The sequence below is a fragment of the Triturus cristatus genome, chromosome 3_1, assembly GCF_964204655.1.
Source record: "Triturus cristatus chromosome 3_1, aTriCri1.1, whole genome shotgun sequence".
Taxonomy (NCBI): Eukaryota; Metazoa; Chordata; class Amphibia; order Caudata; family Salamandridae; genus Triturus; species Triturus cristatus.
The window spans coordinates 30354174-30372044 of record NC_140583.1 but is presented as its reverse complement, the minus strand read 5'-3'; the positions used below and the strand labels follow the sequence as shown (position 1 = coordinate 30372044).

Genomic DNA, 17871 nt, shown 5'->3' with positions numbered 1-17871 from the left:
AAAATTGATTTTGGTGCTTTTAATTAATTTTCATGTTCATGAATCAATAGATATTTCAATTATTGCAGTGCCTTAAATCCTTAAATGTTCTTGCTAATTTGCATGTATCAAATTGCAGGCTGTCTATTTAGAGTGGGTACACTCCTCATGCGCGTCATGTGATCAAGGCCTCCTGGAGGCTGAAACGCTTCATGGCGGTAGTGCTGGGTGTTCAAAAATAAAAACCTTGCAGCTATACTATATATATATATATATATATATATATATATATATATATATATATATGTACATATATAAATATAAATATATACCTTCTCATCGTGGGTGACTGTGGACTACTGTAGTGGCCTATAGATGAGAGGTGTTGGACATCTAAAGGTCTGTGTCTGTGTGGGTTCAGGTTTGTTATTTGGTGTTTATAAGTGGTCTAGTTATCATAAGAACCTCTGACTGTGTGTGTTGGGTTCGTTTTTTAGGTGTAGGTTGGTGCTGTGGGCTATGACTTGTGGTTGGCAGTTGGTGTGTTGCACACTCAGCACTGGGCCAGTGGTGCTAGAGCAGGTCGAATGTAGTTGGTCTGGGTGTTTTGCAGTGGGTGGTGTTCTGTAACGCGATGTAAGTTGGTATTGGGGTGGTAGTGTACAGTTCAGCAGCTGTTCCTGGATTTGTTTGAGTCGCTACAGTGCTTACAGTGGGTTTGTACCGGTTCAGTACTATACAGTGGAGCTGGTTGTGTGGCTGTGGCTCTTTTAGTGGGTTTGTATCGGTTTGGTATTATATCATAAGACCTGGCATGCCTATGATACTGCAGCGGGTCAATGGGTTTCTGTTGCATTGCGACTCTCACGTGCCATGCCTGTGATGCTGCAGTTGTTTGTGTTTCATTGCCACTCTCTTGTGTCATGCCTGCCATGCCTATGATACTGCAGCGGGTGAGTGGGTTTGTGTTTCATTGCCACTCTCTCGTGTCATGCCTGGCATGCCTATGATACTGCAGCGGGTCAGTGGGTTTCTGTTGCATTGCGACTCTCACGTGCCATGCCTGTGATGCTGCAGTTGTTTGTGTTTCATTGCCACTCTCTTGTGTCATGCCTGCCATGCCTATGATACTGCAGCGGGTCTGTGGGTTTGTGTTGGATTGCCACTCACTCATGCCATGCCTGTCATGGGTGTGATGCTTCAGCGGGTCAGTGGGTTTGTGTTGCATTGCCACTCTCTCATGCCATGCCTGTCATGGGTGTGATGCTTCAGCGGGTCAGTGGGTTTGTGTTGCATTGCCACTCTCTCATGCCGTGCCTGTCATGGGTGTGATGCTGCAGCGGTTCTTGGGTTTGTGTTGGATTGCCACTCTCTAATGCCATGCCCATCATGGGTGTGATGCTGCAGCGGGTCAGTGGGTTGTTGTTGCATTGCCACTCTCTCGTGCCATGCCTGTCATGTGTGTGATGCTGCAGCGGGTCAGTGGGTTGTTGTTGCATTGCCACTCTCTCATGCCATGCCTGTCATGTGTGTGATGCTGCAGCGGGTCTTGGGTTTGTGTTGGATTTACACTCTCTCATGCCATGCCTGTCATGTGTGTGATGCTGCAGCGGGTCAGTGGGTTTGTGTTGCGTTGCCACTCTCTCGTGCCATGCCTGCCATGTGTGTGATGCTGCAGCGGGTCTTGGGTTTGTGTTGCGTTGCCACTCTCTCGTGCCATGCCTGTTGTTTGTGATGCTGCAGCGGGTCTTGGGTTTGTGTTGGATTGCCACTCTCTCATGCCATGCCCGTCATGGGTGTGATGCTTCATTGGGTCAGTGGGTTTGTGTTGGATTGCCACTCTCTCATGCCATGCCCGTTATGGGTGTGATGCTGCAGCGGGTCGTTGGGTTTGTGTTGGATTGCCACTCTCTCGTGCCATGCCTGCTATGGCTATGATGCTGCAGCAGGGCTGTGGGTTTGTGTTGCATTGCCACTCTCTTGTGTCATGCCTGCCATGGCTATGATGCTTCAGTGGGTTGGTGTTGTGTTGCCACTCTCTCGTGCCATGCCCGTTATGGGTGTGATGCTTCAGCGGGTCAGTGGGTTGGTGTTGCGTTGCCACTCTCTCGTGCCATGCCTGTCATGGGTGTGATGCTGCAGCGGGTCAGTGGGTTTGTTTTGCGTTGCCACTCTCTTGTGGTATCCCTGTGATAGCTGTGATGCTGCAGCGGGTCTGTGGATCGTGCAGTGGCTTGTCTGTCCCACAGCAGACCCACTTCAATCATGGGGCGCGATTGTCTGGTGGTGGCCCCTTCCATTGTCTTGATGCACCCCTTGTCCTTGTCCTTGTCGATGACGCCTCTCTCTGTGTCCCCAGACTGCACCTGCCCTACAAAGCCATCCTTCCATGCCTGCTCGGGCTGCATCATGGCCGCCGCGGACCCCGGACCCTGCAGCACAGGCCGGCCGTGTATAAGTACGTGGCTTTTTTATTGGCTTGCTTTAGCCCTGGTAGTGGCAACGCTGATCAAGAACTACCCCAGATTTACCTTCTTCCCTGCCTGCTCTCTGATCAGCGTCTGACTGTCTCTAGCTGCTTGGTGCTTGTGCTTGCTGATGCCTGTCTGTTTGTATCTTCTCCTGTTATTTTATACCTGCTCCTGCCTCTTAATCTCTGCTAATTCCTGCTCCTGCCTGTTCGTACCTGCTCCCGTTTCTTCATGCCTACACCTGCCTCTTCTTGTCTGCTGTTGCCTGCTCTCTAATACCTGTTGATGCCTTCTCCTCCCTTCCTATACCATCTCCTGGCTGTTCATGCCTCCTGACTCTTCCTGAATCGCCATGCCTACTCCTGCTTGCTAGTGCATGGTTATGCATTTATCTGCCTGCTCCTGCTTCTTCCTGCCTGTTGGTGCCTGCTTCTACCTACAGATGCCTACTCTTGCCTCTCCATGCTTGTTGATGCCGGCTCCTGCCTCTTCATGCCTGCTCCTGCCTCTTCCTGCCTGCTGATGCCTGCTCCACCTCATCATGATTGTTGGTGCCTGCCCCTGCCTCTTCTTGCACTCCTGCCTGCTGATGCCTTCTCCACCTCATCATGACTGTTGATGCCAGCTCCTGCCTGTTCATGCCTGCTCCTGCCTCCTGCCTGCTGATGCCTGCTTCACCTCATCATGACTGTTGGTGCCTGCTCCTGCCTTCAGATGCCTCCTCATGCCTCTTCGTGCACTCCTGCCTCTTCCTGACTGCCTGCTCCCCCTCCCCATGACTGTTGGGGCCTGCTCCTGCCTGGTGATGCCTGCTCCTGCTTCTTCATGCACTCCTACCTCTTCCTGCCTGCCTGCTCCACCTAATCATGACTGTTGGTGCCTGCTCCTGCCTGGTGATGCCTGCTCCTGCCACTTCAGGCCTGTTGATGCCTGCTTCTTCCTTCTCCCATTCCTCTTGTGCCAGTTCTTTCCTGCTCTTCTTTTTGCTGTGTTCCACCCTCCTTTCCACACTTTCTTGTTTTCTTACAGGTATTTCATTCTCTTTCTCTACCCCCACACTTAATTTATTTTTTATCATTACCTTCCCGCCTCTTCCTCTCCGTTCCATCTTGTACTTTAATTGCTCTATGAACTCCTCTCTGTCTTCTCACTGCTCTTTTACCACTGTCCACCGTAACTTAGTCCTTTCCTCTCTGAGCTCGGTTCTTTCATTGTCCTGATCCCTAAATATATCTTCTCTTTCCCATTTCTTCCTCTTGCTCTCCCTGGACTCCCTTCATGCTCTCTTCTTTACCCTCTCTCTCCTTGCCTGGCCCTCTCTGTCCCAGCTCTCTCTACCCCCTCTCCCACCTGTCTCTGCACTCTCTTCATGCTCTCTTCTTTACCCTCTCTCTCCTTGCCTGGCCCTCTCTGTCCCAGCTGTCTCTCCTCCTCTCTCTTCTCCGTCTCTGCACTGCCTTCATGCTACCCTCTCTCTCCTAGACTGACTCTCTCTGTCCCAGCTCTCTCTACCCCCTCTCCCACCTGTCTCTGCACTCTCTTCATGCTCTCTTCTTCACCCTCGCTCTCCTAGGCTGGCCCTCTCTGTCTCAGCTCTCTCTACCCCCTCTCTCTTTTCCTCTCTCTCTTCTGTCTCTGCACTCCCTTCATGCTCTCTTCTTTACCCCCTCTCTCCTAGGCTGGCCTTCTCTGTCCTAGCTGTCTCTACCCCTCTCTCTTTTCCTCTCTCTCTTCTGTCTCTGCACTCTCTTCATGCTCTCTTTTTTACCCCCTCTCTCCTAGGCTGGCCTTCTCTGTCCCAGCTGTCTCTATCCCTCTCTCTTTTCCTCTCTCTCTTCTGTCTCTGCACTCTCTTCATGCTCTCTTCTTTACCCTCTCTCTCCTAGGCTGGCCTTCTCTGTCCCAGCTGTCTCTACCCCCCCCCTCTACTCCTGTCTCTTCTGTCTCTGCACTCCCTTCATGCTCTCTTCTTCACCCTCTCTCTCCTAGGCTGGTCTTCTCTGTCCCAGCTGTCTCTACCCCTCTGTCTCTTCTCCTATCTCTCTTCTGTCTCTGCACTCCCTTCATGCTACCCTCTCTCTCCTAGACTGACTCTCTCTGTCCCAGCTGTCTCTACCCCCCCCCCCTCTACTCCTGTCTCTTCTGTCTCTGCACTCCCTTCATGCTCTCTTCTTCACCCTCTCTCTCCTAGGCTGGCCTTCTCTGTCCCAGCTGTCTCTACCCCCCCCCTCTCTACTCCTGTCTCTTCTGTCTCTGCACTGTCTTCATGCGCTCTTCTTTACCCTCTCTCTCCTTGTCTGGCCCTCTCTGTCCCAGCTGTCTCTCCCCCTCTCTCTTCTCCTCCCTCTCCTCTGTCTCTGCACTGCCTTCATGCTACCCCCTCTCTCTTTTCCTCTCTCTCTTCTGTCTCTGCACTCTCTTCATGCGCTCTTCTTCACCCTCGCTCTCCTAGGCTGGTCTGCTCTGTCCCAGCTGTCTCTACCCCTCTCTCTCTTCTCCTATCTCTCGTCTGTCTCTGCACTCCCTTCATGCTACCCTCTCTCTCCTAGACTGACTCTCTCTGTCCCAGCTGTCTCTCCCCCTCTCTCTTCTCCTCTCTCTCCTCTGTCTCTGCACTGCCTTCATGCTACCCTCTCTCTCCTAGACTGACTCTCTCTGTCCCAGCTCTCTCTACCCCCTCTCTCTTCCACTAGTACCCCCTCTCCCATCTGTCTCTGCACTCTCTTTATGCTCTCTTCTTTATCCTCTCTTTCCTAGTCTGGCCTTCTCTATCCCAGCTATCTCTAACCTCCTCTCTTGTTCGTCTCTCTCCTACTCTATCCCTCTTTTCTCCCTTGCCTCTACCCTCGCTGTACAAGGTCTGCCTCCTGTCTCACCCACCTCTCTCTCGCGTCCACCTCTCTCTCTCTCTCTCTCTCTCTCTCTGCACCAGTCTCTCTCTATGTCTCTAAGTTATTGCTGTCTTTTCTTCACTCGCCTCTGCTGCTTTCTCCCTCTCCCATCCACATTGGACTAACCAATCATAACGGCCTTTCCTGATTTATGTGATGACGTATGAACCAATGACCGAATGCTACCTTAAGTGAAGCATCTGTTGGAAGATTGCAAGCTTCTCATTCAGTTTCATGTTGTAAACATGACTGCTTACGATCTCAGTTGAGTGTGCATTCGCGCGCTTTACAAATAATACTTCAAATCAAATCAAATCAAGTGTTGTGAACTTTTCGTATCTCTACAATGGAGCCACACTGCACCCTCTGTGCGGCACACAGAGAAGATTGCCCTTTGCACAATGCTGTGCCTTGGGCCAGCACTGTCACAGCAGTGTGAGTGCTTGCAATGCCATACTGTGCCTTGGCCTATACGGGCACAGCAGTCTGGGTGGGCGTAATGCCATGCTTTGCCTTGAACCAGTGCTGGCACAGCTGTGTGGGTGTTTGAGATGCCATGCTCTTCCTTGGACCAGTACTGGCACAGTGGAGAGAGTGCTTGAAATGCCATGCTGTGCCTTGGGCCAGTACTGGCACAGTAGAGAGAGTGCTTGAAATGCCATGCTGTGCCTTGGACCAGTACTGCCGCAGCTGTGTTAGTGCTTGCAACGCCATCTGGTGCTTTGGCCAGTACTGGCACAGCTGTGTGGGTGGGTGTAACGCATTGCTCTGCCTTGGACCAGTACTGGCACAGCTGTCTGGGTGGGTGTAATGCCATGCTCTGCCTTGGACCAGTACTTGCACAGCTGTATGAGTGCTTGCAATGGCATGCTCTGTCTTGGACCAGTACTGGCACAGTGGAGAGGGTGCTTGAAATGCCATGTTGTGCCTTGGGCCAGTACTGGCACAGTGGAGAGTGCACTTGAAATGCAATGCTGTGCCTTGGGCCAGTAGTGGCACAGCTATGTGAGTGCTTGAAATACCATGCTGTGCCTTAGGACAGTACTGGTACAGAGTGAGTGCTTGCAATGCCATGCTGTGTCATGGATCAGTAGTGGCACAGTGGAGAGAGTGCTTGAAATGCCATGCTGTGCCTTGGGCCATTACTGGCACAGTGGAGAGAGTGCTTGAAATACCATTCTGTGCCATGGGACAGTACTGGCACAGTGGAGAGAGTGCTTGCAATGCCTTGCTGTGCCTTGGTCCAGTACTGGCACAGCTGTGTGAGTTCTTGAAATGCCATGCTGTGCCTTGGGCCAGTACTGGTACAGTGGAGAGAGTGCTTGCAATGCCATGCTGTGTCTTGGGTCAGTACTGCCACAGTGGAGTGAGTGCTTGTTACACCCTCTTGTGTAGTGCCCACTACTGGCACAGCAGAGAGAGGGCTTGTAATGCCAACTTGTGTCTTGAGTCAGAACCGACTCAGTGGAGGGAGCACTTGTAACACTATGGTCTGCTTTGGACTAATACTGGCACAGGGAAGAGAGTACTTGTAACGCAATGTTGTGTTGTGGGTCAGTAATGCCACAGTGGAGAGAGAGCTTCTAACTCCATACTGCGCATTGGGAGAGTACCGGAACAAGGGCGGGAGTACTCATGGCACCATGTTGTCTCTGGGTCAGTAATAGCGCAGCGGGTGGAGTACTCATGGCACCATGTTGTCTCTGGGTCAGTAATAGCGCAGCGGGTGGAGTACTCCTGACACTGCATGTTCCCTGGCTCCACTATTGACTACATCGTTATATCTTCTTTCCTTACAGATTATACATCGTATGGTAATGTGATTCCCTCTAGTTTCAGCGAACATAATCCTAATGAAGCCCATTTAATGATGGCCCCTAGGCCAAAGTACAATAAAGTTATTGGGGTGCAACATCTTGATCCCTCAACAGATGGTTTAAGACTAAACTGGAGATCTGTAGCACCAGAACGCCTTTTCCCAAAGGTAATAGTGGGAAACGACCCCCTGGTAGAGGCATGCCTGACGAAGACTGATACTAGTAATGCCGCAGTAGTTCCCTTTATAGATCTCTGTAACGCAATAAAAGAAGAGCTCACGGCCCCAAACCTACAGTGTACCAGTAGCCCGCGGTGGTTTAATCAGGACTGTTCGCGTGCTAACAACCATTTGCGATGTACCCTCGAGTTCATACCTAAGAACCCCGTAGCTGTAGCCGAAGCACGCAAACAATACAAGCAGGTATTGCACGTAAGAAAAACTGAACTGAAGACACAACAATGGGAATCACTTAGCTGCAACCGGGAGGAATAGTAATCTTTGCTGGGCCTCAGTTAAACAGATGAAACAACCTAACTGTATCGGCCCAAAGATTGGTTGTTATATCTTTAGCCAAGACTGGGAGAATCATTATTCCAAAATTTACGACCAGGCTAACTTAACTGTAGATACCCTCCTGGATCCGGATTTTAGTTTAATTCAATTGTCCTGGAGGAGGTCGAGGAGGCACTACAACAGAGTGCCGGGGGCAAAGCACCAGGCCCTGACGGAGTGCCTATAGACCTTTTTAAATATAACCCGACATTTTGGGCTCCATTATTACTGAACGTCCTCAATAGCCTCGCCACTGCCCCCATCCCAGAATCCTGGTCCACATCGATCATAGTCCCGATTTTTGCCCAGTTGTTACAGACCTATCTCTTTAAAGAGACCACTCAAAAAATATTCGGCAGAGTTTTATATAAACGTATAAATGACTGGGCACATGAAAAAGCAATATTGCACCCCAGCCAGTATGGCTTTAGACCAAAAGTGGGTACTATAGACCAGTGCCTAAACCTCAAATGAATTATAGAAAAGTATACTGTGGCAAAAGGCTCCCATATGTTCCTAGCTTGTAGGGACCTATCAACAGCGTTTGATAGAGTTAACCGGTCCACGCTATGGTCTATTTTAATTTCTCTTGGCCTAGACGAAGCACTAGTTCATTTTCTAGCGTATTTGCAGAGAGGAGTGAAAGCCAGAGTATGGATAAACATCAATGGTGAGGTCTCAAAAGATGTCAGTATTACGAGAGGTGCGAGACAAGTTGTGTTTTAGCCCCACTTTTATTTATTTTATATATAAATAATCTCCACTGCTTTTTAACTACGGTTACCACTGATGTTCCCTCGATTAGAAGCTCGCTGCTACCTGCTGTGTTGTACGCAGATGACGCTGTGCTGATGGCCCGCACACCAAAGGCTCTTTCTCTTTGAGTGAACGGCTTTGTTGCATTTATGGCATCATTAGACAGATGAATTTTACTAAATCTTTTATCATGTCCTGTGGCCCTAAGAGATATAAAACACCCTCGCTGAACGCAGGCGAAGAAAGATTACTGAGCACAGGCACTTTTACCTATCGAGGCACGACTTTTAACGATAGTGGCTCTTGGAAAACACACATAGTTTATAGTGGGAACAAATTGTCTAGAGCCATAGGTTCATTAGTCAGCTTGCCACGCCCTAAGAACGGGAATGTTTTAATTCCCTTACTGCAGATTTATAGATCGCAGTGTCTGCCATCTGCGACTCATGGGGCTGTGGTTTGGGGGACTGAGAGCTGTCTCTCAGTACAATTAGAGGAAAATAGATTCCGCAGGGAGATGCCGAGAGCACCGGTCTCTAGCTCTGGTTTTATCTGCCACAATGAGCTGGGTCTCCCCTTTGTTGAAGATTATATCCGTGCCCGCCCCCTGCTTTTCTGGTATGCCATTTGGCAAAATACAGAGGGAGCACTTACAAAAGACATCATAAAAGATTGCCTGGCATGCGATAATGGTAGAAAAATCCCTTGGATAAGGTACATCGAATCTTGTCTGCGCATGATTGGTTTTAACCAAGTATTTGAAAATTCTGAGGGCCCTTGTTCTGTCACTAAGAAACAGCTGCAGGCGTTTTGGTGCCAGCATGTGCAGGAAGAGAGAATAAAGAGGGAGTTAGCAAAATCAAGAGTATCGGACTATCTAAGTAGGAAGGTCAGGGACGGATTTGCTCGCCCCAAAGTTACTTGATTGGCGATACAAGTGATTGGGAGCGCAGTTCACTCTTCTGTTTTCGAGAAGGCGCTAAAAAAAACTTACTGAACTTCTCTTTAGGATTCCAAGCTAACTTAGACACCCGTCCCTGTCCTGGGAAATCCGGCCAATCGATGCTGCACTTTCAATTTTTTTGTAGTGTTTATCTTATATACACTAAATCCTTCTCCCTCTGATCAAGAAGCGTCAATTTAGTAATTTCAGAGAATCTATTGATGTGCGACTTCGATTGGATGATGAGGCCATTATTACTTGTTTCATCTTGTTTCTGAAATTCGCAGTGTTGGCTCGTAAGTCAATGTCTGCATTAGAATTTTAACTTGTCCATGAGTCTATATCTGTATTTTAAAATCTGTTTGATATGTGTCTTTTTAAATGTATTCTTTTTATGATAACGGTGGATCAGTTTCTAAAGTGTATAATGCATATTGTTCTGTATTATCATACATTTTATTCAAATTTTTATCATGTACTTTTATGGTTTAAAATGCTTAAACCGAATAAATAATTTATTGATTGACAGCATTTTGTCCCTGGGTCAGTAATAGCGCAGCGGAGGGAGTACTCAGGACACTATGTTGTAGCTGGGTCAGTAATGGTGCAGCGGAGGGAGTACTCAGGACACTATGTTGTGTCTGGGTCGTAATATATTTATTTTTTTGTAGAGTTTTATATACCGCAAACTAGACCAGAGAAATCAGGTATCAGAGCGCTTTACATGAGCACCAGTTTCAATACAGATGAACACATTCATTTTTAGTAGGCACGGGGAGATTAAGTGACTTGCCCAGAATCACATGATGTTTAGCGTTGTTGCCGAGGCTTGAACCCTGTTGCCCAGCTTCGAGGTCGAATGCTCTAGCCATAAGGCTACATCCTCTCCCCAATAGATAATAGCGCAGCGGAGGGAGTACTGAGGACACCATGTTGTTCCTGGGTTGTAATGACGCAGCAGAAGAGTACTCATGACACTATGTTGTAGCTAGGTCAGTAATGGCACAGCAGAGGGAGTACTCGGGAAACTATGTTGTACCTGGGTCTGTAATGGCACATTGGAGAGAGTACTCAAGACACTATGTTGTACCTGGGTCGTAATGACGCAAGAGAGGGTGTACTCATGACACTATGTTGTACCTGGAGCAATATTAGCACAGCGGAGGGAGTACTCAGGACACTATGTTGTACCTGGGTCATAATGATGCAGCTGAGGGAGCTCTCAGGACACTATGTTGTCTGTGGCTCAGAAATTGCGCTGCGGGGGAGTACTCATGAAACTATGTTGTCCTTGCGTCTGTAATGGCACATTGGAGAGAGTACTCAAGACACTATGTTGTACCTGGGTCGTAATGACGCAAGAGAGGGTGTACTCATGACACTATGTTGTACCTGGAGCAATATTAGCACAGCGGAGGGAGTACTCAGGACACTATGTTGTACCTGGGTCATAATGACGCAGCTGAGGGAGCTCTCAGGACACTATGTTGTCTGTGGCTCAGAAATTGCGCTGCGGAGGAGTACTCATGAAACTATGTTGTCCTTGGGTCAGTAATGGCGCAGCGGACGGAGTACTCATGACACTATGTTGTACCTGGGTCGTAAGGACGCAACAGAGGGTGTACTCGTGACACTATGTTGTACCTGGAGCAATATTAGCACAGCGGAGGGAGTACTCAGGACACTCTGTTGTCCTTGGGTCAGTAATGGCACAGCGGAGAGTGTACTCAAGACACTAAGTTGTACCTGGGTCATAATGAAGCAACAGAGGGTGTACTCATGACACTACGTTGTACCTGGAGCAATAATAGCACAGCGGAGGGAGTACTCATGACACTATGTTGTAGCTGGGTCATACTGACGCAGCAGAGGGAGTACTTAGGACACTATGTTGTCTGTGGCACAGTAATGGTTCAGCGGTGGGAGTACTCATGACACTATGTTATCTTTGGGTCAGTAATAGCACAGCGGAGAAAGTTCTCAAGACACTATGTTGTGCCTGGGACTTAATGACGCAGCAGAGCGTGTACTCATGACTCTATGTTGTACCTGGAGCAATAATAGCACAGCGGAGGGAGTACTCATGACACTATGTTGTCCATGGGTCAATAATGGCGCAGTGGAGGAAGTACTAAGGACACTATGTTGTACCTAGAGCAATAATAGCTCAGCGGAGAGAGTACTCATGACACTATGTTGTAGCTGGGCAAGTAATGCCGCAGCACAGGGAGTACTCAGGACACTATGTTGTACCTGGGTCGTAATGAAACAGTGGAGGGAGTACTCATGACACTATGTTGTCCTTGGGTCAGTGTTGGAACAGCGGAGAGAGTTCTCATGACACGATATTGTACCTGGGTCGTAATGACGCAGCAGAGAGTGTACTCATGACACTACGTTGTATCTGGAGCGATAATAGCATAGTGCAGGGAGTACTTAGGACACTATGTTGTCCTTCGGTCAATAATGGCGCAGTAAAGGGAGTACTCAGGACACTATGTTGTACCTGTAGCAATAATAGCACAGCAGAGGGAGTACTCAAGATACTATGTTGTAGCTGGGTCAGTAATGGCGCAGCGCTGGGAGTACTTAGGACACTATGTTGTACCTGGGTCATAATAAAACAGCGGAGGGAGTACTCATGACACTATGTTGTCCTTGGGTCAGTAATGACACTGCGGAGGGAGTACTCATGACACTATGTTGTACCTGGAGCAATAATAGCTCAGCGGAGGGAGTACTCATGACACTATGTTGTCCTTGGGTCAGTAATGACACTGCGGAGGGAGTACTCATGACACTATGTTGTACCTCGAGCAATAATAGCTCAGCGGAGGGAGTACTCATGACACTACGTTGTACCTGGAGCAATATTAGCACAGCGGAGGGAGTACTCAGGACACTATGTTGTACCTGGGTCATAATGACGCAGCTGAGGGAGCTCTCAGGACACTATGTTGTCTGTGGCTCAGAAATTGCGCTGCGGAGGAGTACTCATGAAACTATGTTGTCCTTGGGTCAGTAATGGCGCAGCGGACGGAGTGCTCATGACACTATGTTGTACCTGGGTCGTAAGGACGCAACAGAGGGTGTACTCGTGACACTATGTTGTACCTGGAGAAATATTAGCACAGCGGAGGGAGTACTCAGGACACTCTGTTGTCCTTGGGTCAGTAATGGCACAGCGGAGAGTGTACTCAAGACACTAAGTTGTACCTGGGTCATAATGAAGCAACAGAGGGTGTACTCATGACACTACGTTGTACCTGGAGCAATAATAGCACAGCGGAGGGAGTACTCATGACACTATGTTGTAGCTGGGTCATACTGACGCAGCAGAGGGAGTACTTAGGACACTATGTTGTCTGTGGCACAGTAATGGTTCAGCGGTGGGAGTACTCATGACACTATGTTATCTTTGGGTCAGTAATAGCACAGCGGAGAAAGTTCTCAAGACACTATGTTGTGCCTGGGACTTAATGACGCAGCAGAGCGTGTACTCATGACTCTATGTTGTACCTGGAGCAATAATAGCACAGCGGAGGGAGTACTCATGACACTATGTTGTCCATGGGTCAATAATGGCGCAGTGGAGGAAGTACTAAGGACACTATGTTGTACCTAGAGCAATAATAGCTCAGCGGAGAGAGTACTCATGACACTATGTTGTAGCTGGGCAAGTAATGCCGCAGCACAGGGAGTACTCAGGACACTATGTTGTACCTGGGTTGTAATGAAACAGTGGAGGGAGTACTCATGACACTATGTTGTCCTTGGGTCAGTGTTGGAACAGCGGAGAGAGTTCTCATGACACGATATTGTACCTGGGTCGTAATGACGCAGCAGAGAGTGTACTCATGACACTACGTTGTATCTGGAGCGATAATAGCATAGTGCAGGGAGTACTTAGGACACTATGTTGTCCTTCGGTCAATAATGGCGCAGTAAAGGGAGTACTCAGGACACTATGTTGTACCTGTAGCAATAATAGCACAGCAGAGGGAGTACTCAAGATACTATGTTGTAGCTGGGTCAGTAATGGCGCAGCGCTGGGAGTACTTAGGACACTATGTTGTACCTGGGTCATAATAAAACAGCGGAGGGAGTACTCATGACACTATGTTGTCCTTGGGTCAGTAATGACACTGCGGAGGGAGTACTCATGACACTATGTTGTACCTGGAGCAATAATAGCTCAGCGGAGGGAGTACTCATGACACTATGTTGTCCTTGGGTCAGTAATGACACTGCGGAGGGAGTACTCATGACACTATGTTGTACCTCGAGCAATAATAGCTCAGCGGAGGGAGTACTCATGACACTACGTTGTACCTGGAGCAATATTAGCACAGCGGAGGGAGTACTCAGGACACTATGTTGTCCTTGGGTCAGTAATGGCACCGCGGAGGGAGTACTCATGACACTATGTTGTACCTGGAGCTATTGGAGGGAGTACTCATGACACTACGTTGTACCTGGAGCAATATTAGCACAGCGGAGGGAGTACTCAGGACGCTATGTTGTACCTGGAGCAATAATAGCTCAGCGGAGGGAGTACTCATGACACTATGTTGTACCTGGAGCAATAATAGCTCAGCGGAGGGAGTACTCATGACACTATGTTGTCCTTGGGTCAGTAATGGCACCGCGGAGGGAGTACTCATAACACTATGTTGTACCTGGAGCTATTGGAGGGAGTACTCATGACACTACGTTGTACCTGGAGCAATATTAGCACAGCGGAGGGAGTACTCAGGACACTATGTTGTAGCTGGGTCAATAATGGCGCAGCGGAGGGAGTACTCAGGACACTATGTTGTATCTGGGTCGTAATATATTTATTTTTTTGTAGAGTTTTATATACCGCAAACTAGACCAGAGAAATCAGGTATCAGAGCGCTTTACATGAGCACCAGTTTCAATACAGATGAACACATTCATTTTTGATAGGCACGGGGAGATTAAGTGACTTGCCCAGAATCACATGATGTTTAGCGTTGTTGCCGAGGCTTGAACCCATTTCCCCAGCTTCGAGGTCGAATGCTCTAGCTATAAGGCTACATCCTCTCCTCAATGGATAATAGCGCAGCGGAGGGAGTACTGAGGACACCATGTTGTACCTGGGTTGTAATGACGCAGCAGACACTGTGTTGTAGCTAGGTCAGTAATGGCACAGCGGAGGGAGTACTCAGGACACTAGGTTGTACGTGGGTCATAATGACGCAGCAGAGGGTGCGTTGTCACGGCGGCGGACGTGCACCGTGGTAAAACCAAGAAAGGGAAGGGAACCGCTTCTGCGGTACTTGGGCGTTGCGTTGTTGCGACGGCGGCCGTGCACTGTGGGATCATGAGGGGAAGGAAAGAAAGTGGGAACAGCGTTCTCCAGCAGCAAGGATTCAGGACTTGAAGTTCAATAAAACCAAACAACTCGAGGTTGCTTCAGGTGTTCCCTATGTAGTTCTCCCCTTGTCACATGGTGTACCTTGATCCAATGAGGAAGGGGAAAATGCCTTAAAGGAAAAGTAGGAAAGGAAGGAGTGAGAGTGTATTTGCACCAACTAGTGAGTGTGACACAGATACGAGTGGTAACGCCCGAGAATAGTCCCCACAAAAGAGGAGCCCAGATCTTTTTGTCAAGTTTCAATAATCACCCTCTGAATATTTAGGGGTGATCCCGCTGGGAAGCTTGGGATCCAGGGAATCTTCTCCCTCCCTCATTACAAAATTGCTGCCACCAGAATATGTCCTAGGCCCATCTCTTTCTTTTGTCTTTTTATGTCCAGAAGTTGAGCTTCTAAGTTTAAACTCCTGGCCAACCTTTCCAGCATGAGTTCCTCATCTGAGGGCTCCTCGTCTGTTTCTGAGTGGAGGGACTCAGTCACCTGCTCAGACTGATCTTCATTAGCAGTCCTTCTCTGATGTTGGCAGCACCAGTCTCTGGGACACATCAAGATGCAGTTCATGCAGTGATGCTTGGCAGTTCACTCTCTTCGTGCAGTTCATAGCAGGAACCGGTGGAGGAGACCATGGGACCCCTGCACGCATGGGTAGTTCCTGGCTTAATTCCCTTTTAGATGTCTGCCTCCTCTGGTTGTTCCTCAACCCACAAGCAAGCTCGGCTTCTCTTCCTAGGACAGTGTCTCCTTCTACAGAGCAAAGTACACTCCTTTCTTCTCTCAGCAGACAGTAAGGATTCTAGGTGCTAGGTAGACCCTCTGCTCTTCCAGCAGAAAGTGCAGGCTTCAGGTGAAGTCCCCTCACCCTTGTGAAACTGGCCGTCATGCAGATACCACACAGTAGTCCTTCGAGTTCTCTGTAGAATGCTCCTTTCCTTGGAACTGGAACAGTGTGCGGCAGTTTGCGTCCCCCTCATTCACTCATGTTCCTGAAAAGGGTGTGGATCCACAGATCCATAGGTTTCAGACCTGGGTGTGGTTTGTTTCCTTCAAATGACTTTTATTTGTGATTAGTGATCCACACAGTGTTATGGCTGTAGTGAAACCCAATGGGTGGCTCTTGTGATTAGTGGTCCACACAGTGCTAGGGCTGTAGTGAAACCCAATGCGTGGCTCTTGTGATTAGTGATCCACACAGTGCTGGGGCCGCAGTGAAACCCAATGGGTGGCTCTTGTGATTAGTGATCCACACAGTGCAGGGGCTGTAGTGAAACTTGATGGTTGTCTCTTGTGATTAGTGATCCACACAGTGCTGGGGCTGTAGTGAAACCCAATGGGTGGCTCTTGTGATTAGTGGTCCACACAGTGCAGGGGCTGTAGTGAAACCCAATGAGTGGCTCTCGTGATTAGTGATTCACACAGTGCTGGGGCCGCAGTGAAACCCAATGGGTGGCTCTTGTGATTAGTGATCTACACAATGCAGGGGTTGTAGTGAAACCTGATGGCTGTCTCTTGTGATTAGTGACCCACACGGTGCTAGGGCTGTAGTGAAGCCCAATGGGTGTCTCTTGTGATTAGTGATCCACACTATGCTGGGCCTGTAGTGGAACCCAATAGCGAGCTCTTCTGATTAGTGAGCCACACTATGCTGGGCCTGTAGTGAAACCCAATGAGTGTCTCTCGTGATTAGTGATCCACACAGTGCTAGGGCTGTAGTGAAACCCAATGGGTGTCTCTTGTGATTAGTGACCACACTATGATGGGCCTGTAGTGGAACCCAATGGCTAGCTCTTCTGATTAGTGAGCCACACTATGCTGGGCCTGTAGTGAAACCCAATGAGTGTCTCTCGTGATTAGTGATCCACACAGTGCTAGGGCTGTAGTGAAACCCAATGGGTGTCTCTTGTGATTAGTGACCACACTATGATGGGCCTGTAGTGGAACCCAATGGCTAGCTCTTCTGATTAGTGAGCCACACTATGCTGGGCCTGTAGTGAAACCCAATGAGTGGCTCTCGTGATTAGTGACCCACACGGTGCTAGGGCTGTAGTGAAACCCAATGGGTGTCTCTTGTGATTAGTGACCACACTATGATGGGCCTGTAGTGGAACCCAATGGCTAGCTCTTCTGATTAGTGAGCCACACTATGCTGGGCCTGTAGTGAAACCCAATGAGTGGCTCTCGTGATTAGTGATCCACACAGTGCTGGGGCTGTAGTGAAACCCAATGCGTGGCTCTTGTGATTAGTGATTCACACAGTGCTGGGGCTGTAGTGAAACCCAATGGGTGGCTCTTGTGATTAGTGAGCCACACTATGCTGGGCCTCTAGTGAAACCCAATGAGTGGCTCTCGTGATTAGTGATCCACACAGAGCTAGGGCTGTAGTCAAACCTGATGGGTGTCTCTTGTCATTAGTGATCCACACAGTGCTGGGGCCGCAGTGAAACCCAATGCGTGGCTCTTGTGATTAGTGATCCACACAGTGCAGGGGCTGTAGTGAAACCTGATGGGTGTCTCTTGTGATTAGTGACCCACACGGTACTAGGGCTGTAGTGTAACCCAATGGGTGGGTCTTGTGACTAGTTATCCACACTATGCGGGGCCTGTAGTGGAACCCAATGGCTAGCTGTTGTGATTAGTAATCCACACAGTGCTGGGGGCGTAGTGAAACCCTATGGGTGGCTCTTGTGATTAGTGATCCACACAGTGCTGGGGCTGTAGTGAAACCCAATGAGTGGCTCTCGTGATTAGTGATCCACACAGTGCTGGGGCTGTAGTGAAACCCAATGCGTGGCTCTTGTGATTAGTGAGCCACACAGTGCAGGGGCCGCAGTGAAACCCAATGCGTGGCTCTTGTGATTAGTGATCCTCACAGTGCAGGGACTGTAGTGAAACCTGATGGGTGTCTCTTGTCATTAGTGATCCACACGGTGCTGGAGCTGTAGTGAAACCCAATGGGTGGTTCTTGTGATTAGTGATCCACACGGTGTTGGGGCTGTAGTGAAACCCAATGCGTGGCTCTTGTGATTAGTGATCCACATAGTGCAGGGGCTGTATTCACACC

At 49.0% G+C, this 17871-nt stretch overlaps 1 protein-coding gene across 1 annotated transcript in view; it reads left to right on the top strand.

The window, feature by feature from the left end:
• Positions 1–17871, top strand: part of DGKZ (diacylglycerol kinase zeta) — a 759825-nt gene that overhangs the window by 103334 nt on the left and 638620 nt on the right. Inside the window, exon 3 of the mRNA XM_085646692.1 lies at positions 2339–2437. Coding sequence (XP_085502818.1) covers positions 2339–2437 — 99 coding nt within the window. The remainder of the gene's footprint in view (positions 1–2338; positions 2438–17871) is intronic.